Source organism: Cervus canadensis, chromosome 10 (genome assembly GCF_019320065.1).
Source record: "Cervus canadensis isolate Bull #8, Minnesota chromosome 10, ASM1932006v1, whole genome shotgun sequence".
Lineage (NCBI taxonomy): Eukaryota > Metazoa > Chordata > Mammalia > Artiodactyla > Cervidae > Cervus > Cervus canadensis.
Genome location: NC_057395.1, coordinates 34167101 through 34183342, shown reverse-complemented (window position 1 = coordinate 34183342; position 16242 = coordinate 34167101). Strand labels below are relative to the sequence as shown.

Sequence of the window (16242 nt, the reverse complement as noted above, 5' to 3'; positions counted from 1 at the left end):
CTCCTAATTCTGAGACTAAATTTGTTTCCCTGTAACTGCCCCTCATGTGTTCTAAGTCTTCCTTCTTAAGTCACATGGGATAATCCTTCAAAGTTCACATCTCTTCTGACCGCGAAATTTAGGGTCTTTCGAACAATCCTTACTCATGGCTAGCTGTGGTTTCAAAACTTTCATCTGTTTAGTTACTTTCATCTGAGTGGCCTGCAGTTGGTCAACATTGCTTTTAAAGTAACTAAGCAAATATCTACAAATAAGGTGGTCCCAAAAAGACCAAGTGAAAGGCGTCAAGTACCTCCTATTGACAACAATATAATGAATTTTACTATCTGCTATATGGAAATGGTATGTTTCCTCCTCCTGTTCTTTAAAGCTCTGGCTTATCCTCATGTTTTATCAATTTTTTTTCTCAATTTGTTCAATGTTTGTATTGGAAAATTAGTTTTACTGAATTATAAGTTATAGGATCAAGTGACTAGAAGAGCAGTAAATGGAAAATGAGCAATTTTAAAATTTTATTCCGAGAAAACCTCTACTTCTTTGGCTCTTCTGTGAACAAACTGGTTTGGCAGAAACCAATGGAACTGAAGCTGGAAGACCCAGTTTGATTCCCAGTCCTACCCCTTCCCACCAAGCTCCTTGTCTAAGACTTCCTAAACACCACTTCCTCATTCACAATGGACTGATGATTCCTGCTTTATAGATTTGTTATAAAAATGGAAAGGCAATTTACACATAAGACACTCAGCATAGTGCCTACAACTAAGAAAATAGTTCTCCATAAGAGTTTGTTCTTCCTTCCTAGACTTTACTCTGGAAAACTAAAAAATCGTTTACTATAAGCAACAGTCTACCATTTTATTAGGGAAAAAATTACATATTTATGTGTATCACTGACTATAAAACTGCCCACACACCTTGCTCTTTTTCACTGTGTATGGATGCCAGATTTCCTCCAAATCCTATGCAATCTTTTCGTGCCTCTTGCCAATTTTTTCTTTCTTCTTCAACAAATCCAAAGATTTTGAAACACTGGGATGGAAGGGGAAAAAAATCATAGGAATTACATAAAGATAATAGTATGTACTAAAGAAATGAAAATGACTCAGAACTAAACATATGTTTGCTCACAACCAATCAGAAATGGAAAAAGAAAAATGTTTTTCTCCCTTGGGACAACAGGCATTTGTGCATTTGGATAATATCTTCAAGTCTACTCTCAATTCCCATAGAGAATTTAACATGGGAGCTCTTGCCTAAAATTCTCTGAAGTGATGAGGTAAGCAAAAGTTAACTTAAAGCTGAAAGATTTGCATTGTCACTCTCCATATTGATCAGAGCCAGGACCACAACTAGATTTTCTTAGTACCTTGTGATTGTAAAAATTCCAACCTTCTTTACAACCTCCTGGGACTGGCGCTGTGGTCGGGACAGCTGTGGCATTGATACTGCTGTTATGGCGCTGGCAGATGAAGGCATTTGGATAACCACAGTTAATGTCATTCCAAAACCCTGACAGACAACAGAACAGTCATATTAGATTTACATGTTTACCTTTAAGCCACTTTCTTCCCCCAAAACAAACAACTTTTTATTGAAGTTAAGTTGATTTACAATGTTATGTTTTGAGTATACAGCACAGTAACTCCCATTTTATATATACTATATAAAAGAATCTGAAAAAGAATATATATATTATATAAAAATTATATATAATAAAGATATATATATTCTTTTTCAGATTCTTTTCCATTATAGGCTATTACAAGATATTGAAATAGTTCCCTGTGCCATACAGTAGATATTTGTTGCTTATCTATTTTACATATAGTAGTTAAAAATATTTTTTTTAAATGTGTTTATATTGTACAAGGATTCTCAAAAATGGTTTCTACTACAAACATCATTTACACAAGAGACCAGAAAGATCTATGTGGATAACCTTTTGAGCTTTCACTTAAACCAGTAATAGTTCAACTTTAATCAAGAGCTTACTATGAGCAAAGACTACATTAGGTGTTGTGCAATTATTTAAATAGCCAGATTTGCTAGTAATAATAATCTAATAATACCTAAACTTTATATATATAACCATTTGCTTAGTAGTTTAGATGTATGATCTCCTCAATTTTCTTGACATCAGATATATCTGTTGTCATTCCCATTTTACAGATAAAAACATGGAGATAAAAAATGTTTCATAAAATGAGAAGTGAGAAGACTATCATTCATTAGCTTATTTATTAATAAGAAGAAAGCATGTAGTATCCATTCACCTTACAAATTGAACAGTTGTGTTGCTAAAATTAGAATTCTTCATTCTCTCTTCTTTTCTTATCTGATGTTAAGCATACAACTTCCTACTTTTAGCCTAGGGATGTAGCAAATGACACATCCCACCACAGGGCAGATTCTACTCAACCATTAAAAGGAATGAAATTGTGCCATTTGCAGAGACAAGGATGGATCTAGAGTTTGTCATACGGAGTGAAGTAAATCAGAAAGAGGAAAACAAATATTGTCTATTAATGCATATATGTGGAATCTAGAAAAATGGTATAGATGGACCTGCTTGCAAAGCAGAAATAGAGACACAGACATGGAGAACCAATGTATGGAAACCAAGGAGAGAAAAGTGGAGTGAGATGAATTGGGAGATTGGGATTGATATATATATACTACTGTGAGTGAAATAGATAACTAATGAGAACTTACTATATAGAACGGGGGGAGAAATGAAGGTATAATCTGTTTGTAGGATATATATTAGGTTAACCTTAAAAATGCATTCCAATATACTTTAGGTACAGACAAATACTGCTTGAATCCACTTACACGAGGTACCTAGAAGAGTCTAATTCATAGAGTCAGGAAGTACATCGGTAGGTGCCAGGGGCTTGGGGTGGGGGGGATGGGAGATGGGAGTTAGTGTTTAATGGGGACAGAGCTTGTTTAGGAAGGTGGAGAATCGGGAGATGGGTGATGGTGAGAGTTTTACAGCAGTGTGAATTGCACTTAGTCCCACTGAACATTATAGTTAAATATGGTTAAGACAGTATCTTTTATATTATGTAATTTTACCACAATAAAAAAATTTTTTTTTAAAAAAGAAGATTGTGATCTTGTCTACCTGAATTTGAATACATGGTTACACAGTTTTCATCATCATTTGCAAAATTAGGTTCACCTGTGGCCCAAGCCACATAATCCACTTTGCTTCCATCCATCCAACTGGAAAAGAAAATTCAGGTATTAGGCAAAAATCTAATTACAAGAGTTGGCTACAGCCTAGTGGTGGGAACAGGCAAGTTAAAATTAAGATGAAGAGACTACAGCATCTTAAGCAAAGAGAAGAAAGGTTTCTACAGAAATCACTAGGAACCCCAGAAAGGTAGCTGCTGCTGGTCCCGGGCATTGAGATTTCCTGCAGCAACTGGATGCCTGACTAGTCTGCCTTCTTTTCCCTCCCCAGAAGAGGTAAGTGCTTCTAGTCTTGAAGTGAGAGAAGAAATGGAGATTCCCAGTTATCCCAAAAATGGACTCGAAGTAAACATCTTCCCATAGTATTTCTTGGGCATGATTCCCACAAAACAAAACTACCCACAGAGAGACAGAGAATATAGAGTTACTCATTGGGCCCCATTCTCTGATTTTCATGTTTACTCTGGTTTCTTCTATGATAGGTGAAAGTGAAAGTTGCTCAGGCCTGTCTGACTCTTTGCAACCCCACGGACTATACAGTCCATGAAATTCTCCAGGCCAGAACACTGGAGTGGGTAGCCTTTCCCTTCTTCAGAGGATCTTCCCAACCCAGGGATCAAACTGGGGTCTCCTGCATTGCAGGATGATTCTTTACCAACTGAGCCACAAGGGAAGCTCTCTAAGATAGGTAGGCCAATGTTTATTTTCATAAATTATAAAAATTCTGAGGCTATTAGATGGAAAGAGAAAGGAGATCACTGAATTCAACCTTCTCTTTTGGAGGTGATTAAAATGGATGCTTGCCCAAAGGAACAGCAAACATCCTGATCTTTAAAAATAATTTATGTGGAACTTCCCTGATGGTCCAGTGGTTAAGAATCCATCTTCCAATGCAGGGGACACAGGTTTCATCCCTGGTCAGGAACTAAGATTCCACATGCCAAGGGGCAACTAAGCCTGTGTACCACAACTAGAGAGCCCTCACGCTGTAACAAAGACCCAGAGCAGTCAAAATTTTTTTTAATTTCTAAATCTTTTTAAAAAATAATAATGAGAGTGAGTTTGGGTCTTTCTTGCCAGAAACACCAACAGCAGTCACAATTGGTTCTGGGCACCAAAGACAGTCCCGACGGGAATAATTGTTCAAATAAATTCAATGTTCATATCTGCGTAATACATCTTCCCAATAGATGATTTACTAACAAGTGATGACCTCCGAAAACAAAGAGAGGTGACATTTTGCAAGTTTCAATCAGAGCTTGAGCTGTTTATTTGAGAACTATATTGTTGAAAATACTTAAAAGTATTTTCTAAAGTTAGTTTTTTAAAAAGATGCTCTGTAGATTGAGAGCCCAGCAGGATTTTTTAAAATGCATTTAGCAAAAAGAAAGCCTAAAAATCACTCTTTAATGTTCATCACATCACTGTCCTTAGCAACGTTGTTTTATTTTGATTTACTTACATAAATTTTTTATCCAAGCTGATCAATAAGCCAATAAAATATGCTGGCTGTACATCATTCCTGTTTACCTAGAACATGTAAGTTTACATATAGTTCAATCTGTACTTATATGATAGGCAAATTTTAAATAAAACCTACAGGTTAATGAGACAGTCTGTTAAGGACTTTTCTAAGGAGGCATTCAAGCAGAAACTTTGTTGTACATTCAATGTTTTTCAGAGAAATAAAATGGAAAAAAAAGCACATTATGTAACAACCTATATTTATATAGCAAATACCTTAAGACATTCTCTGTAATACCAAATACTATTAGTAATTAGATATTATTAAAGATATTCTGTTAAACAAAGTATTCATTTGGGATTATGTGTCTAAGGAAAGACTTCTCCATCCACACATACATTGGTGCAATATTAAGAAATACCTTGAAAATTTCAAATCATGGTATATCTACGAAAATGGAGATGAATCAGACTACACTCCAAAACCTTCATAATGACATGAATTCTTACTCTTTCATTACTGTCGAATTTAATTTTTCCTTCTCTCTTATCTCTTTTCTAGATAACAATAAAGATGCCATGAAGATTTTTAAAGAAAAAGAGTGAGTGAAGCATGCTCAGAAAAAAATCAATTATACTTTAACTGTTAGCTGAAATTTTGGTATAGTCAAGAAATAGTTTTATATGAATAATCAAGCTGTACTATCTATTGACCAAGAAACTAATCCAACTAAGACATAAATTAATAATCAACTTGCACTGTACACAAGGGTTCAGGACTGATACGTAACAACTAGTTAAGAATGAAAATCTTTGAAAACAAAATTAGTAAAGTCAAGCCATCAAGTCTGGATTCTCCCAAAGCCCAGTCAGTCCTGGGTCTAAACACTGTTTAAACACTGTTTCTAGGTTCAAAAAGTCTAAACACTGTTTCTGGGTTCTATGATTCTGCACTGAATATTGCAGCAATCAAGTCATTCACTTATGTGATGGCCAACACCCTCCTCCCTTCCCCTGGGACTCATATCTTTACCCCTGACCTTAGGAGGTTCAAATTCAGCATATAATTGGAAATTGCACCATGGGGTAGTAATCGCAGACATTATTGTTGCTTATCACATTCTTACATATTTCCATAGAAACTTCTTTTCACTTTCACTTCGGATAGAAACAAGATCACCAAAATGCCTCTTGCAAAATTCTCGTGCCTTGTCCATGGTCGCCTTCTCTTTGCTGAAATAATACTGGTAGTCTTTGTAAATAACCCACCCATCATCGGTAACTGGCAGATCTGAAAAATAAATGAAAAAGGTGATGAATTTTACTTAGATGAACTAAAGAATCTAGTATGTAAGCTACACAAAAGTGAAAAGGGCAGAGTAGCCCTTCAGAGGTATCTGCAACTCTGAGAACTCAGAAAGAGCAGAACATTTATGCCAATACAGACTGAATCACCTAAACCCAAATATCTACTTTCCAACAATTCTGTAAAAACTAAGTTCCATGTGCCATTATTGGGTAAGAGAACTCCCGACGTTACATTCATCAAAGAATCACAGTGCTGGAATGATTAACATACATGTGCCCAGATGTTTTAGATTCAAAGAATAGAAGCCATGAGAAAGCAGTTTTTATCTCAGTGTAACAAAGAGGTTTTAACAGATGTACTTTGATGCTTCAATATATAATCGGAGAACCAAGGAATTCCTATACCCAGAGAGCTTCCAAGCCTTCTTCCCAACCAAAGGATTCTATGGTTCTGTGCTGTAGCAGGCTGAACAAGAGTCCAAAACATATCCAGGTCTTTTTTGTTTTTAAATTTCTTTGGCTGTACTGGGTCTTGGTTGTGGCATACACTGAGATCTTCAGTTGTGGCAGTGTGTGTTCTAGTTCCCTAACCAAGGATTGAAACTTGGCCCTGCATTCGGAGCATGGAATCTTAGCCACTGGATCAACAGGGAAGTCCTGATACCCAGGTATTAATATCTGGAATCTATAAATGTTATACAGAAAAAAGGCACTTTGTAGATGTGATTAAGTTAAAAACTTTAGATGGGGAAATTAACCTAAATTTTCTAGGTAGGCCCAGAATGTAAATCATAAGTATCCTTATAGAGGGATACAGAGGGAGATGTGAGTACAGAAGAAGGTGGCTTTGTGACAAATGAAGATGCTACACTGTTGGTTTTGATGATGAAGGAGTGGGCCATTAACCAACAAATGTAAGGAATGCAGCTCTAGAAGCCGGTGACAACAAGGATATAGACTCTCCCTTAGAGCTTCTAGAAGGAGCATGGTCCTGTCCATCTCTTGATTTCAGCCCAGGGAAACTGAGGTCATATTCCTGACCTCCAGAACTGTAAGAGAATAAATGCGTGTAGCCACCAAATTTGTGGTAATCTGAGCAGCTATAGGAAAGCCATATATGAGGCCCTTGGATCTGATTCGTGAACACTGAGAAATTGCATTAACATGCCTGATGCTTGTGCATGTCAGTATTTGTCTGGAGGAGAAGATGCAAGTTCTCATGAGATTCTCAGATATTAAGAATCTCGTCTATCTTCCCAGGGTAAGTATTTTTTTTCCCATTGAGAAAGCAATGAGGAAAAAAAAAAGCTGGGGGGAGAACAAGATGGCAGAGGAGTAGGTGGACATGGAGTACATCTCTCTCCACGGATACATCAGGAACACAACTTCAGACACAGAAGTGCATGCAGAACACCAGCTGAGAGCGGACAGGAGGACCTGAGCAGTGGAGAAGAATACATAGAACCACGCAAAACTCGGTAGGAGGAAGGAACAAGGGGGAAAAACAGGAGTGTTAGTAGGACTGGACCTGCCCTCAGTGGGTCGGGGAACTGAAGCAGGGGTCCGATCCCCACATCAGGGCAATTGCCTGAGTAAGAGGAGAAACATTTAAGGCTGCGAGTGAAACAGCTGATCTGTGGCAGCATAAATGGAATGAGAATCAGACAGTCCTGGCTGCAGCCATACATACCCTGGACAGGGATGCAGGTCCCATGGAAGGCACAGCAGCTGGGAGCTGGAGTTTAGGGACTGTGGAGCAATCCCAAGGTGAGGGTTGCTGTTGACTGTGGAGAGATGGTGAGGGGATGTGAGGGAGGAGATTGTGGTGGGAAATGCCTGTGGAGGTAAGCCAGGTAGCCATGGAAGCAAGCATAGGGGGTGGAGCCATCACCATAGCCTCTCTCTCCCCATCTGCCAGCATCAGCAGCTGAACAATTGGCCCATCAAACGTCCAACGCACTGAACTACATAGGGGCCCCTTTAAGTGCCTGACATGCCGATCTACAGAGTAGGACCCCAGCCAGGGGAGCCCCTCTATGTTCCTGATATGCCAAACAACAGAGAAGGACCCCAGGCAAGGGACCCCTTTAAGTGCCTGAACGGGTGGAGCTACAAACAACAGGTCACTGAGGAAATCAAAAGGGAAATCAAAATATTTTTAGAAACAAATGACAATGAAAACACAACAACTCAAAACCTATGGGATGCAGCAAAAGTAGTTCTAACAGGGAAGTTTATAGCAACACAATCCTACCTCAAGAAACAAGAAAAACATTGAATAGACAACCTAACTTAACACCTAAAACAACTGGAAATGAAGAACAAAAAAACCCAAAATTAGTAGAAGGAAAGAAATCATAAAGATCCAAGCAGAAATAAATGAAAAAGAAATGAAAGAAACAATAGTAAAGGTTAATAAAACTAAAAGCTGGTTCTTAGAGAAGATAAACAAAATTGACAAACCTTTAGCCAGACTCATCAAGAAAAATATAGAGAAGAATCAAATCAACAAAATTAGGAACAAAAAAGGAGAGGTTGTAACAGACAATGCAGAAACACAAAGGATTACAAGAGACTATTATGAATAATTATGTGGCAATAAAATGGATAACCTGGAAGAAACAGACAGATTCTTAGAAAAGTTCAATCTTCCAAGACTGAACCAAGAAGAAAGAGAAATTATGAACAACCCAGTTACAAGCACTGAAACTGAAGCTGTGATCAAAAATCTCCCAAAAAACAAAAGCCCAGGACCAGATGGCTTCACAGGAGAATTCTATCAAACATTTAGAGAAGAGCTAATGCCTATCCTTCTAAAACTCTTTCAAAAAATTGCAGAGGAAGGAACACTTCCAAACTCATTCAATGAGGCCACCATCACCCTTATACCAAAACCAGGGAAAGACAACACAAAAAAAGAAAACTACAGGCCAATATCACTGATGAACATAGATGCAAAAATCCTCAACAAAATTTTAGCAAACAGAATTCAGCAACACATCAAAAAGCTCATATACCATGATCAAGTTGGGTTTATTCCAGGGATGCAAGGATTCTTCAATATACACAAATCAATCTATGTGATACACCATATTAATAAATTGAAAGATAAAAATCATATGATAATCTCAATAGATGCAGAAAAAGCCTTTGACAAAATTCAGCATCCATGAGAGTGTGGCCAGGCGGCTCGGACTGAGCAGGGTTTTCCTTGCCAGTGAATCGTGTAGAGTACACTGCCAGTCTCTTGTCTTCTCTTCACCATGGCTTCTTCTGATATCCAGGTGAAGGAACTGGAGAAGCGTGCCTCAGGCCAGGCTTTTGAGCTGATTCTCAGCCCTCGATCAAACGAATCTGTCCCAGAATTTCCCCTTTCCCCTCCTAAGAAGAAGGATCTTTCCCTGGAGGAAATTCAGAAGAAATTAGAAGCTGCAGAAGAAAGACGCAAGTCCCATGAAGCTGAGGTCTTGAAGCAGCTTGCTGAGAAAAGGGAGCACGAGAAAGAAGTGCTTCAGAAAGCGATAGAGGAGAACAACAACTTCAGTAAAATGGCGGAAGAGAAGCTGACCCACAAGATGGAAGCCAACAAAGAGAATCGGGAGGCGCAAATGGCTGCCAAACTGGAGCGTTTGCGAGAGAAGGACAAGCACATTGAAGAAGTGCGGAAGAACAAAGAATCCAAAGACCCTGCTGATGAGACTGAAGCAGACTAATTTGATCTGAGAACTGACTTTCTCCCCCTCCCCTTCCTAAATATCCAAAGACTGTACTGGCCAGTGTCATTTTACTTTTGCCCTCCTGACAAATATTCTAGAAGCTGATGTAGGACTGTATAGGTAGATCCAGACGGTATGATGTTGTTCTAGGGGCTAAAGGGGAGAAACGAAAAGTGTTTTACTCTTTTTCTAAAGTGTTGAAGTCTTTCTAATGTAGCTATTTTTCTTGTTGCATCTTTTCTACCTCAGTACACCTGGTGTGCTGGGTTAATGGCTAGTACTGTATTGGCTCCGTGAAAACATGTCTGTGAAAAGAGTATGTAGTGGCTTCTTTCAAATTGTTAGATGCTGAATATCTGTTCACTTTTAAATCCCAATTCTGTCCCGATCTTACAGACGCTACTGTACTTGAATGGTTAATAAAGCTGCACAGTGCTAAAAAAAAAAAAAAAAAATTCAGCATCCATTTATGACTAAAACTTCAAAAAATGGGCAGAGAAGGAATTTACTTCAACATAGTAAAGGCCATATATGATAAGCCTACAGCAAATACTATTCTCAATGGTGAAAACCTGAAAGCATTCCCCTTAAGATCAGGAACAAGACAAGGGTGTCCACTTTCACCACATAGTTCTGGAAGTCCTAGCCACAGCAATCAGAGAAGAAAAAGAAATAAAAGGAATCCAGATCAGAAAAGAAGATGTAAAGTTCTCACTGTTTTCAAATGACATGATACTGTACATAGAACACACTAAAGACAGTATCAGAAAATTACTAGAGTTAATCAGTGAATTTAGCAAAGTTTCAGGATACAAAATCAATACACAGAAATCACTTTCATTTCTACATACTAACAATGAAAAATCAGAGAGAGAAATTAAGGAATCAATCCTATTCACCATTGCAACAAAAAGAATTAAATATCTAGGAATAAGCTTACTTAAGGAGACAAAAGAACTATACACAGAAAATCATAAGACACATGAAAAAAATCAAAGATGACATAAACAGATGGAGAGATATTACATATTCCTGGGTAGGAAGAATCAATATTGTTAGAATGACTATACTACCAAATGCAATCTACAGATTCAATGTGATCCCTATCAAATTACCAATGGCATTTTTCACAGAACCAGAACAAAAAATTTCACAATTCATGTGGAAACACAAAAGACCTCAAATAGACAAAGCTATTGAGAAAGAAGAATGGAGCTGGAGGAATCAACCTTCCTGACTTCAGATTATATGACAAAGCTACAGTCATCAAGACAGTATGGTACTGGCACAGAAACAGAAATACAGATCAATGGAGCAAGATAGAAAGCCCAGAAATAAACCCATGCACCTATGGGTACCTTATATTTGACAAAGGAGGCAAGAATATACAATGGGGCATAGATAGCCTCTTCAATAAATGGTGCTGGGAAAACTGGACAGCTACTTGTAAAAGAATGAAATCAGAATACTTCCTAACACCATACACAAAGATAAACTCAAAATGGATTAAAGACCTAAATATAAGACCAGAAACTATAAAACTCCTAGATGAATACATAGGCAGAACACTATCTGACATAAACCAAAGCAAGATCCTCTATGAACCACCTCCTAGAGTAACAGAAATAAAAGCAAAAGTAAACAAGTGGGACCTGATTAAACTTAAAGCTTTTGCACAGCAAAGGAAACTATAAGCAAGGTGAAAAGATGACACTCAGAATGGGAGAAAATAACAGCAAATGAAACAACTGACAGAGGATTAATTTCCAAAATATACAAGCAGCTCATGCAACTTAATGCCAGAAAAACAAACAACCCAATCAAAAAGTGGGAAAAAGACCTAAACAGACATTTCTCCACAGAAGATATACAGATGGCTAACAAACACATGAAAAGATGCTCAACACCGCTCATTATCAGAGAAATGCAAATCAAAACTACAATGAGATATCACCTCACACCGGTCAGAATGGCCATCATAAAAAAAGTCTACAAACAATAAATGCTGGAAAGGGTGTGGAGAAAAGGAACACTCTTGCACTTTTGATGGGAATGTAAACTGATATAGCCACTATGGAAGACAGAGATTCCTTAAAAATCTAGGAATTAAACCACCATATGACCCAGCAATTCCACTCCTAGGCATATACCCCGAGGAAACCAAGATTGAAAAAGACACATGTATCCCATTGTTCACTGCAGCACAATTTACAATAGTTAGAATATGGAATCAACCTAGATGCCCATCTGCAGATGAGTGGATAAAGAAGTTGTGGTACATATACACAATGGAATATTACTCAGCCATAAAATGAAATGCCTTTGAGTCAGTTCTGATGAGGTGGATGAACCTAGAACCTATTATACAGAGTGAAGTAAGTCAGAAAGAGAAAGATAAATATCATATTCTGATGCATATATATGGAATCTAGAAAAATGGTACTGAAGAATTTATTTATAGGGCAGCAGTGGAGAAACAGACATAGAGAACAGACTTGTGGACATGGGGAGAGGGGAGGAGAGGGTGAGATATATGGAAAGAGTAACATGGAAACTTACATTACCATATGCAAAACAGACAGCCAGTGGGAATTTGCTGTATGGCTAAGAATCTCAAACAGGGGCTCTGTATGAACCTAAAGGGGTGGGATGGGGCGGGAGATGGGAGGGAAGTTCAAAAGGAAGGGGATGTATGTATACCTATGGCTGATTCAGGTTGAGGTTTGACAGAAAACAACAAAATTCTGTAAAGCAATTATCCTTCAATAAAAAAATAAATTAAAAAAAAGAATAACCTGTACACCAATAGTGTATTAACACACATATATATGGAATTTAGAAAGACGGTAATGACAATCCTATATACGAGACAGCAAAAGAGACACAGACATAAATAACAGATGTTTGGACTCTGTGGGAGAAGGCGAGGATGGGATGATTTGAGGGAATAGCCCTGAAACATGTATATTATCATACGCAAAATAGATGACCAGTCCAAGTTTGATGCATGAAACAGGGCACTCAAAGCCAGTGCTCTGGAACCACTCAGAAGGATGCGGTGGGGAGGGAGGCAGGAGGCGGGTTCAGGATGGGGAGACACATGTGCACCCGTGGCTGATTCATGTTGATGTGTGGCAAAAACCACCACAAGACTGTAGAGTAATTAGCCTCCAATTAAAATAAATTAATTAATTTTTAAAAAAGAAAGAAAAAAAAAAAGGAAACACCTACTGTCATGAGGAGCTGGTGTCGGCTCAGGTTTGGGAGTTTGTCCTGGAAAACAAGAGAAAATTAGATATAAAAGGTGATTGAATTTGTGCTATTTCATATCCTCTGGTTTTATTATTTTCATGGAGTAATATAGCTAAAAGTTTAATTCTTCTTTCTCTTCCTTCCACTCTCCAATTCTACTACCATGTTGTAGGGGAGAAAAGCAAAGGGAAACAAAATTAGGAGTTAAAGAGTTCAACAAATTGGGTACAATACCACCAAAAATTGGAAGACAGTTTTCAAGCACAAGTAGCATTTTATAAAAGAAAGAAAAGAACACGAGTCTTGGAATCAGAAAACCTAGGTTCAAATCCCAGTTCAGGTTTAAATTTCTTACCTTTAATTTTCTCAACTACAAAAAAGGAGTTGTCATACATGTAAAGAGATGGGATAAAATATGCAAGTTATCGGTATTTAGAAGCTGCTCAATAGATATTATTTTTACAGTAACATACCTTATAATCAACTGTGAAAGTATAAATTTTCATTATTTGAAACCATTAGATATGAGCTATATATTTATAAAATATAGTTTCTTCAAAAAAGCATATTCTTACTAAATGCACATTTTATGAAAAGTTAAATATTTTTCTTTCCAAGTAGTTAGTGATCTACCTGGACTTTGGCAGAATCTGATAAAAGGACTCAAGTTATATAGCTTTTGGTTTAATGAATTTAACATCTGTAAGAATAGAGCTACCAAAAACATACAAGGAAATTAGTCCTTGGGAGCAAAGAGACCTTTAAAGGTCTCTTTAAAGAAAAACTGGCCACTATTCATTCCTCCAAATTCCTGTGAAATGCTGGGCTGTATGAAGCACAAGGTGGAATCAAGATTGCTGGAAGAAATATCATTAACCTCAGATATGCAGATGACACCACCCTTATGGCAGAAACTGAAGAGAAACTAAACAGCCTTTTGATGAAAGTGAAAAAGGAGAATGAAAAAGTTGGCTTAAAATTCAACATTCAAGAAACGAAGATCATGGCATCTGGTCCTATCACTTCATGGCAAATAGACAGGGAAACAATGGAAACTGTGCCAGACTTTATTTTCTTGGGCTCCAAAATCACTGTAGATGGTGACTGCAGTCATGAAATTAAAAGACGCTTGCTCCTTGTAAGAGAAGCTATGACCAATCTAGACAGCATATTAAAAAGCAAAGACATTACTTTGCCAACAAAGGACCATCTAGTCAAAGCTATGGTTTTTCCAGTAATCATGTATGGATGTGAGAGTTGGACCATAAAGAAAGCTGAGTGCTGAAGAATTGATGCTTTTGAACTGTGGTGTTGGAGAAGACTCTTGAAAGTCCTTGAACTGCAGTCAATCTTAAAGGAAGTCAGTCCTGAATATTCATTGGAAGGACTGATGCTGAAGCTGAAACTCCAACACTTTGGCCAACTGACGTGAAGAACTGACTCACTTGAAAAGATCCTGATGCTGGGAAAGATTGAAGGCAAGAGAAGAAGGGAATAACAGAGGATGAGATGATTGGATGGCATCACCGACTGGATGGAAATGAGTTTGAGCAAGCAAGAGTTGGTGATGGACAGTTTTGGAAGCCTGGCGTACTGCAGTCCACGGGGTCCCAAACAGTCAGACATGACTGAGTGACTGAACTGAACTGATTCATTCCTCCATCCTGAAAACACTGTAAACACTCATCTAAGCAAGAGTAAGGCAAACAGCAGGAGAGCAACACAGTACTTTTAGCAAGAGTTGGAGCTGTAGTCAAGGTTCCCAGACAGCAGAGGGCGATGTGGTTCTATTTATCTGTTGACAAAGGAGGAAGTTAATACACATTTCAAGGGTGGGCCTATTTATCTTAAAAGAATCTGACTTGGCTATGTGGAGCTTTGTGAGTCATTAATCATGACTGATACGTATGCATTGATCATTGTTGACCATCAACAACATGGTGGATCTTATAGCATCAGGGGCCTCAAAATGGTGCCAGCTCTTCAGATGAACATCCTTGAGAAATCAGTCTGCAGTATATTCAGACTGAGGGAGATATCACCTACTGGATGATGAATGTGGGTCAGAGGGTGAAAATCCCCCAACAGAAATCGCAGTCTCTTTACTCTGCTTACAGAGTCAAACATCTACCCACTCCCACGACTGTAGGAACTGACAGGAATAACAGCTCGTGAGAACTGTTTTGGAGGCCACGCTCTGCTCCAGGATTCTGGGCTGGCCTTTTCATCCTCTGTTCCTTTGGAAGATGTATCTGTGTTCAGCGAGCTAACTCTTATCCTGTGAAGTGATGGCCCTTGGCAGTTCCCTTATATTATTCTGCTTGTTTGGTTGTATGAATAAAGGGAAGACTTTGGAATCACAGGAGGTTAGTGTTCCAATCTGAGATAAAGCAGAGGGCAGGTCATCCTACCTTTTCGTATCTGGCAAATCCAGTTGTTAAGATGTTCACAGTTAATGTCATTCCAGGACATACCAGGATCACCTTTTAACTCGCCACAGTATTCAACATTTTGATAATTATTAGGTTCTCCATAAGCCCAATTTTCATATGACACCTACGTTAGAAACATTACATTACAACCATTAGCCAATACCAATCATCAATCCCTAGTGATTCATTTGGTAAAGAATCTGCTTGCAATGCAGGGGACCTGGGTTCGATCCCTGGGTCAGGAAGATTCCCTTGGAGAGGAAATGGCAACCCACTCCAGTACTCTTGCCTGGAGAATTCCATGGACAGAGGAGCCTGGCAGGCTACATTCCATGGGATCACAAAGAGTAGGACATGACTGTGCAACTAAGTTTCACTTTCATCCAAACACAAAAGGAAAGATATGTTCACTTTTTTATTCTCTTTGCTTTTTTTCACGATATGTTTGCTTTGAAAACAAGCTTGATGAGAACAGCTGGGAAAGAAATAGCTCCTATTACATGGAAACTTTTGAAGTTGAATAGAGTATTTTAATTATTAAAAAATTTTCTTTATTCTTATTAAATAGAATGTATCCAGGACCACAAAAGTGGGATTTGTATACAGGAAAAACCTGGTATATAAGTTCCACTTCTCAGTATTGGGAGCTCCTAAATTTATATCTCATTCTGAAGGGATAACATTTCATTGTGATATCTGAAACTTTCTTTTATTAGAGGGGTAGGAGAAAGAAATGGAGAAGGAAATGGCAACCCACTCCATTACTGTTGCCTTTAAAATCCCATGGACGGAGGAGCCTGGTAGGCTACAGCCCATGGGGTTGCAAAGAGTCGGACACGACTGAGCGACTTCACTTCACTAGGAGAAAGAAA

The 16242-nt window shown here is 38.2% G+C and overlaps 2 protein-coding genes across 2 annotated transcripts in view; one reads left to right on the top strand and one right to left on the bottom strand.

The window, feature by feature from the left end:
• The window catches only part of MRC1 (mannose receptor C-type 1), a 108725-nt gene that overhangs the window by 28399 nt on the left and 64084 nt on the right, over positions 1-16242 (bottom strand). The window contains exons 15-21 of the mRNA XM_043479583.1: positions 15350-15494; positions 12918-12959; positions 5790-5953; positions 4661-4728; positions 3128-3228; positions 1367-1509; positions 915-1029 (exon numbers count right to left, since the gene is read on the bottom strand). Coding sequence (XP_043335518.1) covers positions 915-1029; positions 1367-1509; positions 3128-3228; positions 4661-4728; positions 5790-5953; positions 12918-12959; positions 15350-15494 — 778 coding nt within the window. The remainder of the gene's footprint in view (positions 1-914; positions 1030-1366; positions 1510-3127; positions 3229-4660; positions 4729-5789; positions 5954-12917; positions 12960-15349; positions 15495-16242) is intronic.
• Positions 9143-9786, top strand: LOC122448336 (stathmin-like). The gene has a single exon (XM_043479584.1). The coding sequence runs from the start codon at positions 9234-9236 to the stop codon at positions 9681-9683; it is 450 nt and encodes a 149-aa protein (XP_043335519.1). The 5' UTR covers positions 9143-9233; the 3' UTR covers positions 9684-9786.

Excerpts from the sequence above, each read along its gene's own strand:
- LOC122448336 (XM_043479584.1), top strand. The coding sequence starts at position 9,234 with ATGGCTTCTTCTGATATCCAGGTGAAGGAACTGGAGAAGCGTGCCTCA.